Below are 16,001 nucleotides of genomic sequence, written 5' to 3'. Positions count from 1 at the left end.
CAAAGAAATTGTGAGTCACCTCGGAGTTCCATTACCTTTAATGGTCGCAGAACTCCTTGATGACATGAAATATCACTTCAATGTACACCAGGGGGCACTTTAGTCTATGTATACATAATGTTTTCTACAGTGACATAAACCATTGATCCCATTGCTGAGAATGACTTGATACAGCTAGCTTGTTGAAATAAAGCACTACAGATTAAAATAGAGACGTGCAAATTTAGAGTCCTGTATAAACCAGATTTTCTGCTAATATGTTAGGAGATGTATATGGAAGTGTGGTGGGTGTGTAGGGGAGGGGCTCATTACCCTTCAGGAGCAGGCTCGAGCCTCCTTTGCAACAATGGCAATGTGCGACCACTGAACTGTCGAGTTGCATTAATGGACCTCTTAACTAGGGCTTTCAGCTGAAACTCGACCAAGCGGAAGTAAATGTAACCTTCTTACACTCCTCCCACCTTTTCATTTTTGCACACAATACTCCAGCGATAAAATGACATATGGACATTCAGCTACACTGAGGGCCATTTGTCACGAGCACGACAGGTACCCATTTGCAAGTCCCTGGTGAACAAGAGAGGTGGGCTGGCGTCTCCATGGAAATCAAATTAAAAAAAAATACTAACAAGCCAAGAAACATATGCACAACCTTTTATTTTGGCTTTCTACAATTTGCCCGGGAATGCGTCCTGTTGTGCTGAGAAGTCACAGCGCCCCCCTGGTTTCACATAATGGAACGGTACAAATTCATGGCATTGGACGTGGACTCTCCCATTCGGATAGGGGTGGGGCTGATCAGCGGTGCTTGGGAGCAAATCTCAGGGGGCGCTTCCGTGCAGCAGTGGCTGCCAACCCCCTCCCAACAGCAACATGGTCAGTCAGTCGAAAATAACTGCATAGCTAACTACGATCAGTGATGGAGCGCTCGGAGTGAGGTAATGGCCCCTTCAGGTTATGAAACGCTCCAACAGCAAACACACAAGTGACCACCTTCTGGTGGCCAACCTTCTCACTTCAGTTTATCAATATAAAAACAGTGACCACAAATGGACAACTCAGGCAAAACTAGAGCACTGCATTGAATAATGCACTGATTGTAAAAATGTGCTTTATTTTCCTCAATGGAAACATGCTTATTTAGGAAACACAAGATGGTCTCTGTGTGGTAAAGTAAACTTGCGACCACTATAAGAATCGCCCGTGGTTACCCGGGTTCACTCAGGGGGGGAGGGCCAAAGGGAAGGATACAGGGTGATTTTCTTGAACTGAGTCGGATTGTACTCTTGAATATGGAGTACAAGAATATCGTGACACACAAGTATCGCAGACAATTTATTGAATGGCAAAATAACAAAAGGTTAGTGCACAGAGAGACGTATACATTTACTGTATTTACGTACCTTGAAGATATATATTTTCAATTCACATAGATGTGGAGTTAGGTATAGGAAATCTATACACTGTTACCTTTCGATATTCTGTCCCTCGATATTCTGTGCACGATATTAGTGCAGTGGAGTAGCGGGAGGGGGGGGGCAGGGCGGTCCACCCCAGGTGGCAGGAGTTTTGGGGGATGCTGCCTCCCCCCTCTTACCTGCGGCCGCGGCAGGGCGGCAAACACAGGGACCGCCACGGGCAGCCAAAGGTCTACCTATGCCACTGTATTAGTGACCCACAATATTCTATAGTCGGTATTCAGGATTTACACTGAAGAGTGGAATTTGGAAGAGAGGTGAGCCCCAATCAATGCCCACATTCACTAGTGCGCACCCCACCCGCCCCCTCATTGTGCACACAAGGCTCCTACTTCTGAGGGGCAAGTTTATCCCATCTCCATAAACTGACAGAGTTCACTCAATAAACAACTTAACTGTTGGCAGATTGAAACCAGCACACTAGAGCCCTGCAAGGTCAGAATCAAAATTACAGTGAGATGGGTTTTCTGTCAGGGTGGTGCCTTGAAAGCTTAAAATATGAAGTACCCCATAGGAATGCAGTAGGGCTAGAAACGCACGGCATAGCTACCAAAAATAGGGTGTTTTGGCTTGGTCTACCTACGGGTGAAAAAGGTCAATATTGGGAATGTGCTTTAAAAACCGGTTGGGTCTCTTAGTATATCAGACTCCTAAACATGCTGATTAAAAGGAAAAGAGTTTCAGGCACGAGAGGTACAGTATGAATAATAACCATATATCAGATTCATATTTTTTTCAATCAGCATAAGAAGACGTCATGCAGTGTAAACAGTTGCCCTTGTACAGTTTGGGCTTCTTCGTACAGAATTGTTTTACAGAAATCACTCTGAAAAAATGTCTCTGTTTTCACCCACAGTCAGAAAGCGCCACCAAGCAGCATCTAGGAATTGTATAAATCCGCACAAACACAAACATATTTCAAATGCAGAACAGATTTCATAACATAAAAAAACACAAATGTTCGCTCTCTGCCTTGAGAGCATGCATGTCCTTTCTGCACCCTTCTGACCTACCTGTTTTCTTCAAATAGAAAAATAAATGCAAAACGGCACTTTCAATGGAATCACCTGGCATGTTCAGTACTTGGAAAAAAAAGACTTGAAAAGGCTTTGTGGACAAAATAAAACCCAGCTTTCTGATATTCCTGCATAATGTAAAAGTCAGCACGCATAATAATGACTCAAACGTTATATCCTGCCACAAGTGGCTTGATGCACTTTTAGTAGGTAAGCGCTATAAAAAGTAGACAACTTCATGAATACAATCAGTCTATTCTTCTCGATGCAAGAATGCGCCATGGTTTGTGTGGTGCAGAAACACACACACACTTCTTGATGTGGGCGTGTGAGAGTCATGCATGCCAACTCTTGTTGATATATCTCCATTGATTTTAAACCCCCCTCCAAAAAAATAACCCACTCCAACGTAAGTCAATGGCCAAATAAAGGTTTTCCTTCTCCTGCCATAAAATATACCTCGTGGGCACTGCCATGTGTTGGCCTGTGGTCACAGAGTACACATGTGTTCACACAATTGTCTCGCGGTCCCAGGTGACCTCCTGAGGGTTGATGTAGCAGGAATACTTGTCCTCAGGTACGCCCTCTCCAGGAGTCTCAGGGGACTCTGCGATGGGGTGGGCTCTGAACACCATCTTGTCGTCGGCAGCGGTGTACAGGATTCGGCTAGAGGTGGAGTTGATCTTCTGGAAGACGCAGTAGGCTGTGGCAGTGTCGCCTTCTGCTGGTGGCGGGGTGCCCGGGCAGTAGCACTCTTCCAGGTACTGCAGCACTTCCTCCTCCTGCTCTGGAGCACTGGCCTGACCCTTTGGGCTGGTGCCAACTCTCTTAGGCAGGAAGGGCTCCTGGGGGCCACATTTCTTGGCCAGTTCATCTGAGCTGCCCTTGCCAGACTCCAGGTCAGAGCAGGGCGTCTTCAGCAGCTCAACAACCTCTTTGTCCATCCTAAGTTTCTTGAGGCATGTGCATGTGTCATCAGGCCACTTGGTACAGCCATCGGTCCTCTTGGCCAGGATGATGGCAGCCACTCCTGGCAAACAGATGGCTGGCCCGATGGCCAGTAGCGGGATGTTCCCAAGGAACTCGCCCTTTATGCCAGAGACGGTGAACATGAAGCCGAACACCAGGAACACACTGACCACAGCCACCACCAGCCCCGTCCTGGGGTTGATGTCATCCGGCCTCATAGCTCCCCCAGCACCCAGTCCAAATCAACGGTTATTGACAGACAATCAGGACATCGGATTTTTGTATTTCCTTCTTTTGGAGAACACCTTTCCGGTAATTTGTCCATTTGAAGAAAATTCCAAGCAAAGTTCCATAAGGAGAAATCTAGCAGAGATTCCCAAAACATAACCGAGTCTCAGCAACGACCTTTCCGAAGATGTGAAGCATTGTCAAGGCGGAGAGGCATCCAGAAAAGTGGCCCAGCAGTCTGTATCAGCTGTGTCAAGTCAGTTAGCAGCCAATCCTCCAATCAGGGAGCTATCCTCTCGAGGGGGGCTTATTCCGGAGCGGCCTGGTCCAGCGCCCTGCCGGAGATCAAAAAGAGACATTAAAAGTACAGTAATGCACTCTGCAAACTGGGAGAGGTTGCGTTCCCATGCACACGCCGTGCCAGCCAGAGAGAGTGTGTACGAGAGAGAGAGAGAGAAAGGCAGCAGCGAGCAGGGGGTGGAGAAATAGGGCGCGAGGGAGGGCTGCAAGTCCTAGAAAGACGGGAGGAATGCAAGCTTCTCTTGTTTCAGAAAGATAACAAAAAAAATGCATAACCGCTGCTGAAAGCCGAGAGGCACGGACTATTTAACTCTCGGTGAGGAAAACGTATTCAAAATGCCACGCGGAAAACAACAAGAAATTAATTAAGCGTAGATCAGGCAACTGGAAACCCTTATCAGCTCTCGGAGTTCTGTGCTGGCAGCTAGAGGCTTCCCTCCTCCCCAGAGATGGCATTTTGTCTGTGGCACTGCTCATAAATTCCCTTCAATTTTTACAATGATCCACACCGCCTTTGTGTAAGAAACACAGCTGTGCTGTATTGTTTTTTTTCAAAATATGATTTGCATCGAGTGGGCATGTGATCCTGTGGCTAAACTCTCGCCCATGGGACCTGGTGACCGATTTTTAACCCGAGCGTCCCCACTGGCCCAAACTGGGAATTTGGGCGCAGCATTTTATCTCCCTAAACGTCAGCCACCTTGCTGTCAAAATTGCCAGCAAGTGGAAACAGCCTACACTCTAGTTTTGCACTGTTTAGAAACAACTGTACATTTGCAGATGTGTAACCATGCACCCATTGCCCGCCTCGTGCATTTGCTAAATTAATGCTCCCAAAATTACGTCATGCGCATGTTTTCTGTGCATAGGTGGCTTCTGAATCACAAAGGGAGATTTCTACCCAATTCTTCAAGAAGCTGGAGGCAGCTGAGAGAATATTGGGACACAAAGACAAGCTTGGTGTAACACGGTTGCTTCACACTGGCAACTAATGAAGCCGCATAAAACAGATTGCCCCTCGGTTTATTAGGATTTATCCAAGAGCTTCCATGAAAGCGGATCACAACAAATTTACGAATGTAACAATCCATCTAGTCTCGTGTACCATACCAGTGCAGCCAGATTCTCATCCAGGGCTGGCTTTAGCGCTGTTGGCGCCCGGTGCGAAATCCATCTTTGGCGCCCCACTTACGCGTTGGATTCCCTCACTACCATCGTCTGGGATGTATGACATTACAACGCATGCTTTTACATCGCAGGCTTTTACAACGCGGTTTTTACAACGCATACCATAACAACGCATAGTGCTTTTAGGCGCTGGATAGTGAATTGTTTAATTTACTATTCCAACTCCAGTCCCCGTGGATAGTAGGGAAGGTGTTGGATAGTACATTAAACCTATTCCCTATCCTAGAGCGCCCCCCAGCACAATGCGTTGTAATGGTTTGTGTTGTAAAAGTTGCGTCGTAAAGGCACTGAGTGGTAAAAGTTGCGTTGTAAAGGTTGTTCACCCCATCACCTCTCCATAGCTCTTCTCTCCCTTTCATTTCATTTTTTTTTTTTAAAGCACTGGTAAAGGCTGGTTTTACAAATACGAATGTATATCTACCCAAAGAAATCCTTTTCAGCAACATTAGGAATAGAAAATGAAAGACTGAGGGAAAAACATAAATTCCATCTCTTTGATGACAGTTTGTAACAGTCACTGTTCTACATTCGGAGTGTATTTTAAGAATTGCGGTAATAAAAGAATCTCTGTGACAAAAGCAGTAATCCACTCAGCTATCCACATAAAACCCAGTTCTGTAATCTGCATGGTACACATTCTTTGCAGCAAGCATATCAACCCTCTGTGCTGCTTTATGGTGAGTCAAAACTGCCATAGACAAAACTATGATCTCTCTCTCTAGCCGGAACATTAATCACAAGAGCTATCATGACATTTTTATTGCTGCCTGAAAACTGGAAATACAAGGAATTCTGCTGCAGGTGTTCTTAAATCGTAGGTTATTGCTAAATATAGTGCCCCTCGGAGGTCAGCTCCCTCCTCCCCAGGTCAGCGCACTGGTCGCACTGCCCTAAAGCCTGCCCTAATAGCATCTCTACCCATCTACACTACAGTGGACTTTCACAGCATGTTTTGGACTTTGCCAGATAAACAGCAATCTGGCAATGATGACATCCCTGCTTCCATGACTAGAAAGGCAAGGCACCCTGCTCCCTAAAATCACTATGAAATAGCCTGACTGATGAGATACCCACATCTTCCCTTGCTCTGGAACCTCTACTCAAAGAAGCAATGTAGGGGCGTAACACAGCCTCCAACAGCCCCTGTGGCGTGCGGGGTGGGGGTCAGCACCCCAGCGCTTTATGAGACCACAATTCAGTGTAAGGCCAATGACTATCTGTAGGATATGCAAGACTCAGGAGCCCCTTATCACATTTTGCAGGGGGGCCATTATAGTACCTTAAGTCACTCAAACAGAGTCAGGTGCGAAGAGGAAGAAAGGCGAATGAAGAGATGAAGAGGGCTATCAAACCGTCAGGGTGGTAGTGTGACACAGACGGGTTGGTTAAGGAAAAGGGACACAGGCAGAAGTGGATGAGAGACAAGAAATATTCAGATTAGACAGAGCTGGAGTGGTAAAGCGACACACAGATTGTGTGATTGGAAGCAAAGAGGGATTTTACTTTGAGAATTAGGGAATAGCGGCCCAGAGATAGGAAGAAGCCTGTAAGGAGCATCAAAGGAGACATGGAGGGCCCCTATTCAGATCCTGTATGAGAAAGCCTTAGGAATTCACCAGTCCCTGCAATATGGGAAATTATCACCTTCCCCTCCTCTGGTGTGTGTCCTAATGGTAACACCCTTAGTTCACCAAGTTGAATCCCAGAGAGGTTGCCATACTCAGGGATGGATGAGCACCACTGATAACTCATCTTTGCAGTAGTGACTGATGTGCTCATCTAGCCATATTTTAACTTGAAGAACTTTCATTGTTCCGAATGTGTTGGGAACTTCTGCCTTGTGAAAACTGTGGCAGAACCCACAGGATTATGTGTGCCCTTTGGGTGGTGCGCCAAGAGTCTGGTGGGAGGGGGTCTAGCCACCAATCATTCGTCAACCAATTCTGTATTACAGATTATGCAAGTGAATAAAATATATCGCAAAATATCAGGCTGTGTGACAGGGTCAATTATGTTTGAAAGTACTAGATAAAGTGATATGCACTGCTCCCAGTAACTTTCTGCGGAATAATGAATGAGAAAAAGAAAAAGTCATAGTAACCTAAGGGAGGAGATGAAAGGCAGGAAGAAGAAGGAGTAGAAGTGGAAAAAGAAAAACAGAAAAGAGATAGATAGTTGAATAGAGACCTAGACAAGTCCCAGCAGTCTACCCTACCTTACAGCAGACAAACAGTTGTGGACATATAGGTATCGTCTTTATATGTAGGAAGAACCAATAACATGCTACAACGTTCGAGGCCAGGCAATGTTAGAGGTAAACTCAATTGCCCCATGAGATTTTTCATGACACTCCTTCTCTACATCTCTAGTCGAGGAGGGGTCTGAACATAAATTCTCATTGTTAGCCAACTAAAGTACATCCATAGTACATAAACAAAATACAGCAAGTACATTAGCAACAAAAAGAATTATACAGCTGTTCTCAACAGTGAGACTGGGCAAATAGTTCACAAACATTTTAATTGAAAACATTATGTCCAAGTTGACTGGGCCAGATGATGTAACGTTTCAAACCATCATATGATATAAGCACATTCTGAAATAAAATGGCTGTCATGATGACATTTCATGCAGATCACCCCACCTCCAAAAGAAATCTCGCCTATCCAAAACCCCTACGGTAATCCTTATCTTCCTTATCAGTTTCCCTCATCACATATGAACTAAAGAAAACTTTAGTAGTCTTGCAAGCCTCATGTTAACAAAACATAATAAAAACGCATGCTTATAGACAGCTTTTAGTCAATCCTCGCTATCCATCGGACTCCTCAAATCTCAAACAAATTATGCACCCTCCTACCACAATGCACAGTATCCGCCCATTGGATACCTTAATGTTGAGGGACAGCTTTTCCCATGTGCACATGTGTACATCCACCTAAAAAAAGTATCCTCATGTTAGACATTGTAAGGAACTTGTATTTTCCAGTGACTGCTAGGACGTATGCATAGTAGGGTGTCATCACTTACTTCGAAAACAATTGAGTTTTCTTAAAATCTGCAATATTGACTCATTATCAGAAACCACCTTGTCATATTTATTTATCCTATGGAAAAAGTCTATCTGTCTGTCTCTCTCTCCCTCTCTCTCTCTAGATACTTTTGCATTTTAAATATCATCTCAATCTGTCTACAATAGATTGTGCTTTGACTAAAGGTGGGCGTAGTCCGCGTAGTGGGGCTACGCGAAGATCCGCAAAGTGGGGCGGGCGCTACGCCCCCCCCACACACTTTGCGTAGCCCCACTACGCACCACCCGCCTCCCTCCCGCCCTCTTCTACAACCCTATTTTTCATATTACATACAGTAAAATAAAAGGAAAATAACTTACCTTGAATGCGGCGTCCCGGGGCTCCCTCATCCTGTAGATGCGCGACTTCTTCAAACGAATGCGCATGCACGGGCTCCCGCGCATGCGCATTTCTCACGAGAAATGTGCATGCGTGGGCGCCCGCGCATGCGCATTCGTTTGAAGAAGTCGGCATGTCTACAGGATGAGGGAGCCCCGGGACGCCGTATCCAAGGTAAGTTATTTTCATTTTATTTTACTGTTTGTAATATGAAAAATAGGGTTGTAGAAGAGGGCGGGAGGGAGGCGGGTGGCGGGCAACTTCGCACCTCCACGGAGTGGGCGTAGTGTTGCCTACTACGCCTACTTTGTGAAGCGCGAAGTAGGCAACACTAGGCCCACTCCGTGGGCGGAGCGAAGTGCTACGCGCACAGTTAGCTTTGACACATCTCTCAACTTAATCACTGATCAAGTCAATATTGATACATATACATACATATATACATATATATTTTTTATGAATATGTCATGAGAGTGACATAACAAGTTGGGATCACGCAATTGTTATTGCAATACCAATTACTTTCTATGTAAATGTAAACTTTTAATGACTCTGTAAGATCTTTTCATTTTAAGTACTTTACAAACCTATAGACAATGTCATTAAGTTGAAAAAACCATCTATTCTATTTCATTTTCAAGAATAGAATCTCTGTTCGCTTAAAAACATGTTTTTAATTGGGATTCTGTTTTTTGTAAATGGAGGCGGGTCAAAACAACCTCTTTTTAAACACCCCACGCTTGTTATCACATGACCCGGACGAAGGCCTCTGGCCGAAACACGTAGGTCATCTTTTTGTTTCCTGATGCACCTGCCACTTTGCATGCTTTATATCTAAATGAAATGGAGAAATAATTACAAGAAAAAAAATGTGAACAACTTTAACTTGCCTTGAGTTGCTGATGAGAGTGCTGCCTTTCTGTGACCCTCTGGGACTTCGATGTGCACAATTGAGGGTATACACAGGAAATTCCTTTATTTATATATATATTATATATATATATATATCTATACTACTATTATAAAGAGAGAACTTTGAACCTTTGAGGCGGGTAAACTCAGGAACCACAGCACCAATCCAAACACCCGATACATCGTTGTAAATGTCAGGGTCTGCAGATGGACATAGGCTATATAAAAAAAAAATATACGTTCTTTAAAATATTTACGATTAAAAAAAAAGTAGTCCCTTGGAAGTAGCGCCGGCCGCAGATTGCTCTGAAAGCTGTCAAGGAGCGAGCAGTGAAATGGATGCAAATAAACATGCTGATCTGAACTTCGTGTGGCTTTGCTTTAATTTGGGGCTTCCTGTTTAGACAATATGGATATCGGCTGTTTGCCCAGTCGAGAAGCGAGGCCCACCTTACGAAGGGTTTGTGCAGGCTCTGAGAAGGGGCTTGCAAAGACGGAACGAAGACAAGAGCAGCTCCAATGCAGGTGGTGCTGCCTTGAGCACGAATTCACTGCTGCAAAGCGCAATCTGAGGGCTTACAGCGCTTTACTTTACTCCACTTGGTGAATACTTGGTTCAAATTGCAAGGACTGTTGAGTGGCCCCACTGTGGGAAGAGGGCCAGCGTACTACAAGGCACAGAAGGCTTTGCGATTTAACCACGCCCACTGTGGCAGGTGCCAGTGATTATATGAGCAGACGCGGCCAAAAACTGCTCTTCCAGCCCTTCATGAACAATGCCTCTGAAGAAAGGATTATTTCCTGAAACGCGTCAGGCTTTACATGTTCAAAGATTGCTCTGAAAGCTGTCAAGGAGCGAGCAGTGAAATGGATGCAAATAAACGTGCTGATCTGAACTTCGTGTGGCTTTGCTTTAATTTGGGGCTTCCTGTTTAGACTTTATATATATATATATATATATATATATATATATATATATATATATATATATATATATATATATATATATATAAAATCTATACTACTATTATAAAGAGAGAACTTTGAACCTTTGAGGCGGGTAAACTCAGGAACCACAGCACCAATCCAAACACCCGATACATCGTTGTAATTGTCAGGGTCTGCAGATGGACATAGTCTATATAAAAAAATAAAATATACGTTCTTTAAAATATTTACGATTAAAAAAAAAAAGTAGTCCCTTGGAAGTAGCGCCGGCCGCGACGTGCGTGCTGACATCAGGAGCACGGGGAGGAGCGGTGTACAGGAGCGCGAGGAGGAGCGGCGGATATGAGAGCGGGGAGGAGCGGCGGACAGGCGGGGAGGAGCGGCGAGGAGCGGCGGACAGGCGGTGAGGATCGGCGGACAGGCGGGGAGGAGCGGCGGCTGAGGTAGGTGAAGCAGCCCGTGTGCGGCTCATTGGGGGCCTTGAAAGTGGCGGGTGCGCTCCGGGGGACCCACGGACAACGTCGGGGCGGGCGGGGGCCCTGAAGCCTGAGACAACGTCGGGGCGGGCGGGGGCCCAGAAGCCTGATTGCTCCCGGACAACGTCGGGACGGGCTGCTAGTATATATATATATATATATATATATATATATATATATATATATATATATATATATATTCAGCTACAAACCATCCTAGGATCAATAATCCAAAAAGAAAGTAGCACTCACAGGGGGTGTTCCTCTTAGAAATTTTTCGGGGAACAAACAGCAACGACGCGTTTCGCCTTGGGGCTTTATCAAAGCAATTTGATAAAGCCCCAAGGCGAAACGCGTCGTTGCTGTTTGTTCCCCGAATAAATTTCTAAGAGGAACACCCCCTGTGAGTGCTACTTTCTTTTTGGATTATTGATCCTAGGATGGTTTGTAGCTGAATTTAATTACGGGTACACCCCCGTTGCGTGTGCACCCGCTCACGAGTGCATTCGGTTGGTGTTTGGAAGCTGGAAAAATATATATATATATATATATATATATATTCACTGAAAAAAACATAGGTTTCAGCCATGTTATAGTTAGGAATTAGCATTTAAAAAAACCTTAGAAATTCACTGAAAAAAACATAGGTTTCACACATGTTATAGTTAGCTGGACATTTAATTCATACAAAACCATTGAAATTCCCCCGTTATAGTTAGTTCAGCTAACTATAACTCGCGCGCCCGCAATGCACTGCTGGTGATGTCACATATTACATCACTCATGACATGGTCAGTGACATCCCTCATTACATCACTGATGACATCTCAAATGACATAGCCTATGGAAGGAAATTCAAGTTACTGTAAGTATGGTTAGAATTACTTTTCAGGATCAGTAGTGGGCTGAAAGATGCAGCACTGAGGTCTCTCCTGATGACAGGTGAGTAAATCGGAATTCATAGTTCGGCTGATTTTAGAGGAATTTTTTAAAGTTCCAAAACTCAACACTTCGAAGAATTTCCAAGTGAAACCAGTCAATGTTAGCCTATGAAAGGAAATTCAAGTTACTGTAAGTATGGTTAGAATTACTTTTCAGGATCAGTAGTGAGCTGAAAGATGCAGCACTGAGGTCTCTCCTGATAACAGGTGAGTAAATCGGAATTCATAGTTTGGCTGATTTTAGAGGAATTTTTTAAAGTTCCAAAACTCCACACAGAAGAATTTCCAAGTGAAACCAGTCAATGTTAGCCTATGAAAGAAAATTCAAGCTACTGTAAGTATGGTTAGAATAACTTTTCAGGATCAGTAGTGAGCTGAGAGATGCAGCACTGAGGTCTCTCCTGATAACAGGTGAGTAAATCAGAATTCGTAGTTCGACTGATTTTAGAGGAATTTTTTAAAGTTCCAAAACTCCACACTTAAAAGAATTTCCAAGTGAAACCAGTCAATGTTAGCCTATGGAAGGAAATTCAAGGTACACTTTTTGCACACCAATCGATTCCTCCAGTGGATCGAATCACAAATTAAGACAAACATCCTTGGTTTATGCGACATTATAACACATTGTTGATGTAATATTCTTATAAGGTGTGATGAATTTTTGCTAAGAATTTGTCATAATTTGTGATTTAATCCACTAGAGGAATCGATTGGTGTGCAAAGAGTGTAAAAATGTAAAAATGTAAAATAGGTGCTATAATCCACTGGAGGATTTGATAGATATGCTGCATATAAAGGCTGAAGCAAAAAAAGCTAAAAAATGCCAAAGACAAATTGGAAAAAGCAAAATATCTTTATTTGAATATATATAAACTTGAAGGAATAAGGTGTGAATTAATAACATCTTTTATATATATATATATAGGGCCAGATGTAGGTAATTCCGATTTACCTACTCTTAAATACCGAATCATACCGATTCGGTATTCAAGAGTAGGTAAATTGGAAGTAGGCAGATGTAGGTAATTTTTCTTTTAAAATTACCGATTCTGTAAGATTCGGTATTTACCGATTCGGTAAATACCGCATCGGTATTTACCATTGATTCCTATGGGCCTTGAAGCCCTTAGGAATGAATGGGAAATACCGATTCGGTATTTACCGAATTGGTAAATACCGAATCCTGGCAGGGGGAACGGGGTGTCACTTTTACACCCTGTAGCACCCCAATTGCAGGCTTGTGTGCCATGTGGCACACATACATGCCCTAAGGGCATGTCTGTGTGTCACATGGCATAGGTGCACATGCACAGATGTGCATGTACACTGGAATTCGATATTTTACCACCCAATAGGATTGGGTGGTAAATACCGACTCCTAAAGGGCCTGTGGCACTCTTTGAAGTGCCACCTACATATTGATTTGCAGAATCGGTATATTTACCGATTCGGTATTTTACCGATTCTGTAAATTTACCGAATCGGTAAATATACCGATTCTGTAAATAAAATGCCCCCTACATCTCCATTTGCAAATACCGGTCGGTAACGGCCGAAATCGGCCGTTACCGACCGGTATTTGCCGACCTACATCTGGCCCCAAGTGTTAACAGTTGAAAGTACACTACAACTACCATAACGCCCTCCTTTGAAAGGAACAGGAAATTAAGTTTTGTTAATGCTTAAATTGGTAAAGCAAAATGGAGGGCGTTACCGTGAGCAAGGTTTCAGTTCAAACCGAAACGTTGGTGGTTTGTTGATTTGAAAGAATAAAAGATCTGCATGACAGAAAAGCAAAACGGAGTGCGACCTATCTTATTCGTCGTTGGGGAAGTGTGCAAGAAATATATATATATATATAAATTTCCCAACACTCGATCAATGTTTTCCTTGACCGATTTTCAACAGAGGGCACTCAAAGCTGTTTCGCGCAGTCCATTTCGCCATATTCTATTTTATTTTAGTACTGCAAAGTTTAAAGTTAACAAACGCGTTTCGGCGTTGCCGCCTTCGTCAGTGTTAACATTACACAAAAGAAAAAGTGAATTTAAATAAAGTTGTGAGTGACACTAGGTCACGTGCATTAAAAGTAAACATAAAAAACGGAACAACATATCTGATTTGATCCATTATGGTGGCCATCTTTGAGTGATCCAAACAAGAGAAACATTCATCAATATATCAATATTATTCAAGTAATCATTATTTACAATTCAAAAAACTCCCTCTATTTGCGGGTTTCAATATTGCATTTCATAAGATTAATTGATTAATTCATTTGCATGTATCAAGCTTGTAGCTATCATATTCTTGAAAGTTTATGAAGCTCCTCACGTTTGTTGGCCATAAGTGATGTGTCCGATACGCAACGTTTTTTACAATCTTGCCCTAATGGGCATATGTTTGTAATTATTATCACACGTTGCATTTTTCATTTTTGAAGGGAGAGGGGACGATGCGTTAAGAGAGGGGAAAAGGGGAAAGAATTCAGGAATAAGATATGCAGTGCTGAGAGTCTACTAGGCTATTTTCCCAATTTGTTGTTATATTTACCATCAGAGATATTTAATTTAAATAGTGATCTAACCTATGTGAACCCACATTTCCTCCTCGTTATTCAGACCCCCTGGAGTCTTTGTTTGGAGCTTAATGATTCTAGAGTACAAAGCCTTTTTACCCAATCTCCCCCCCTTTCAGATTTCACAATCTGATCAAGGATGAAGAAGGTGAGTAAGTTGCTATTGCTTTGGTGTTCCTTCTCGAAATGACGTGCAACAGGATAACTCTGATCCTTGTTATTAATGGCTCTCATGTGCTCCAAAATTCTCAATTTCGTCTGTTTCGTGGTGCTCCCCACATATTGTTTCCCGCAGGGACACACCAGACAATATACCGTGAAGTCTGAATTACAATTTAAAAGTTTGGAAATGGTGGTTTTATTGTCTCTCCCAGGAACTAGATACTCTTTGACCTTGTGGCAATTTTTACATGCTTTGCACTTCATGCATGGATAAAATCCCACAATGGGAGCCCTTTTCTTCTTTTTGGGCTCGTAGTGGCTATTCACTAGGTGATCTTTCAAAGTATTTCCTTTCCAATATATCACTGAGGGATATTCAGGTAGTAGTTTGCCCACTACACTGTCAGACTGGAGAATGTTCCAGTTTCTTTTTAGAATTTGGCAAACCTCTGAGGACTTCTCTGTGAAGTTTGTTATTAGCCTTATTTTCTGATCTTGGGTCTTTGGTTTGTCTATCAATAGTTCATTTCTTGTTATTGCATCACATTTTACTTCCGCTTGATCTAAGGTCCCTTTACAGTCACCCCTTTGCTCAAATCTCTTTCTAGATTCCATTCTCGCATTTTCATATTCCTCTTGTGTGGAGCAGTTTCGCTTCATTCTGAGAAATTCCCCCAGAGGGATATTATTGACTACACTTCTAGGATGGCAGCTTCCCGCATGCAGGATAGTATTTCCTGCTGTTGGTTTGCGGTATAGAGCAGTTTGAAGATTATTGTCCTCCACGTATACCCTTAGATCTAGGTAGAAGACCTCTTTTTTACTGATATTGCTCGTAAAGCTGAGATTGTGTTGATTAGCATTTAAGATCTTAATGTACTCCTCAGCCTCACCTTGTGTACCCCGCCACAAGATGAAGAGATCATCAATGTAGCGGGTCCACAAAGCGATCTTATCCATCCATTTTTCTTTGGTACCCGCCCAGGCCACGTGCTTCTCCCACCAACCCACGAATAAGTTCGCGTAGCTGGGGGCGAAGCACGTGCCCATCGCAGTACCCTGCAGTTGTAAGTATAGTTGTCCTGAAAATAAAAAGATGTTATTACTTAAACAAAATTTAGTCAATTCAATCAACATGCGTCCGATATTTCAATGCTCTGCTTTCCAGAAAGAATTTCATAGCCTGTAACCCATCCTCATGCCTTATTGAGGTATATAGGCTTGTGATGTCAAGGGTTATGAGTAACATGTCCTCTTCCCATCTTGTTCCTTGAATAATTCTTAAAAAGTCTTTTGTGTCGCTTAGATAGGAGCTCAAATCTTTTACCAGGGGGGAAATGAAATGATCAATATATGTGGACGTGTTCTCTAATAAGCTGATACGATTGGCCGACC

The 16,001-nt window shown here is 43.2% G+C and overlaps 1 protein-coding gene across 1 annotated transcript; it reads right to left on the bottom strand.

The window, feature by feature from the left end:
• Positions 1 to 638: 638 nt before the first annotated feature.
• On the bottom strand, positions 639 to 3,681 carry LOC144819629 (transmembrane protein 215-like). The gene has a single exon (XM_078677445.1). The coding sequence runs from the start codon at positions 3,679 to 3,681 to the stop codon at positions 3,004 to 3,006; it is 678 nt and encodes a 225-aa protein (XP_078533571.1). The 3' UTR covers positions 639 to 3,003.
• Between the last annotated feature and the right edge of the window lie 12,320 nt (positions 3,682 to 16,001).

This window comes from Lissotriton helveticus, chromosome 2_1 (genome assembly GCF_964261635.1).
Source record: "Lissotriton helveticus chromosome 2_1, aLisHel1.1, whole genome shotgun sequence".
NCBI classification, from domain to species: domain Eukaryota; kingdom Metazoa; phylum Chordata; class Amphibia; order Caudata; family Salamandridae; genus Lissotriton; species Lissotriton helveticus.
The sequence above is the reverse complement of the archived record's forward strand: the minus strand, read 5'-3'. Positions and strand labels throughout refer to the sequence as shown.

Bases quoted from the DNA above. Each gene is read 5' to 3' on its own strand.
- LOC144819629 (XM_078677445.1), bottom strand. From the start codon at position 3,681: ATGAGGCCGGATGACATCAACCCCAGGACGGGGCTGGTGGTGGCTGTG.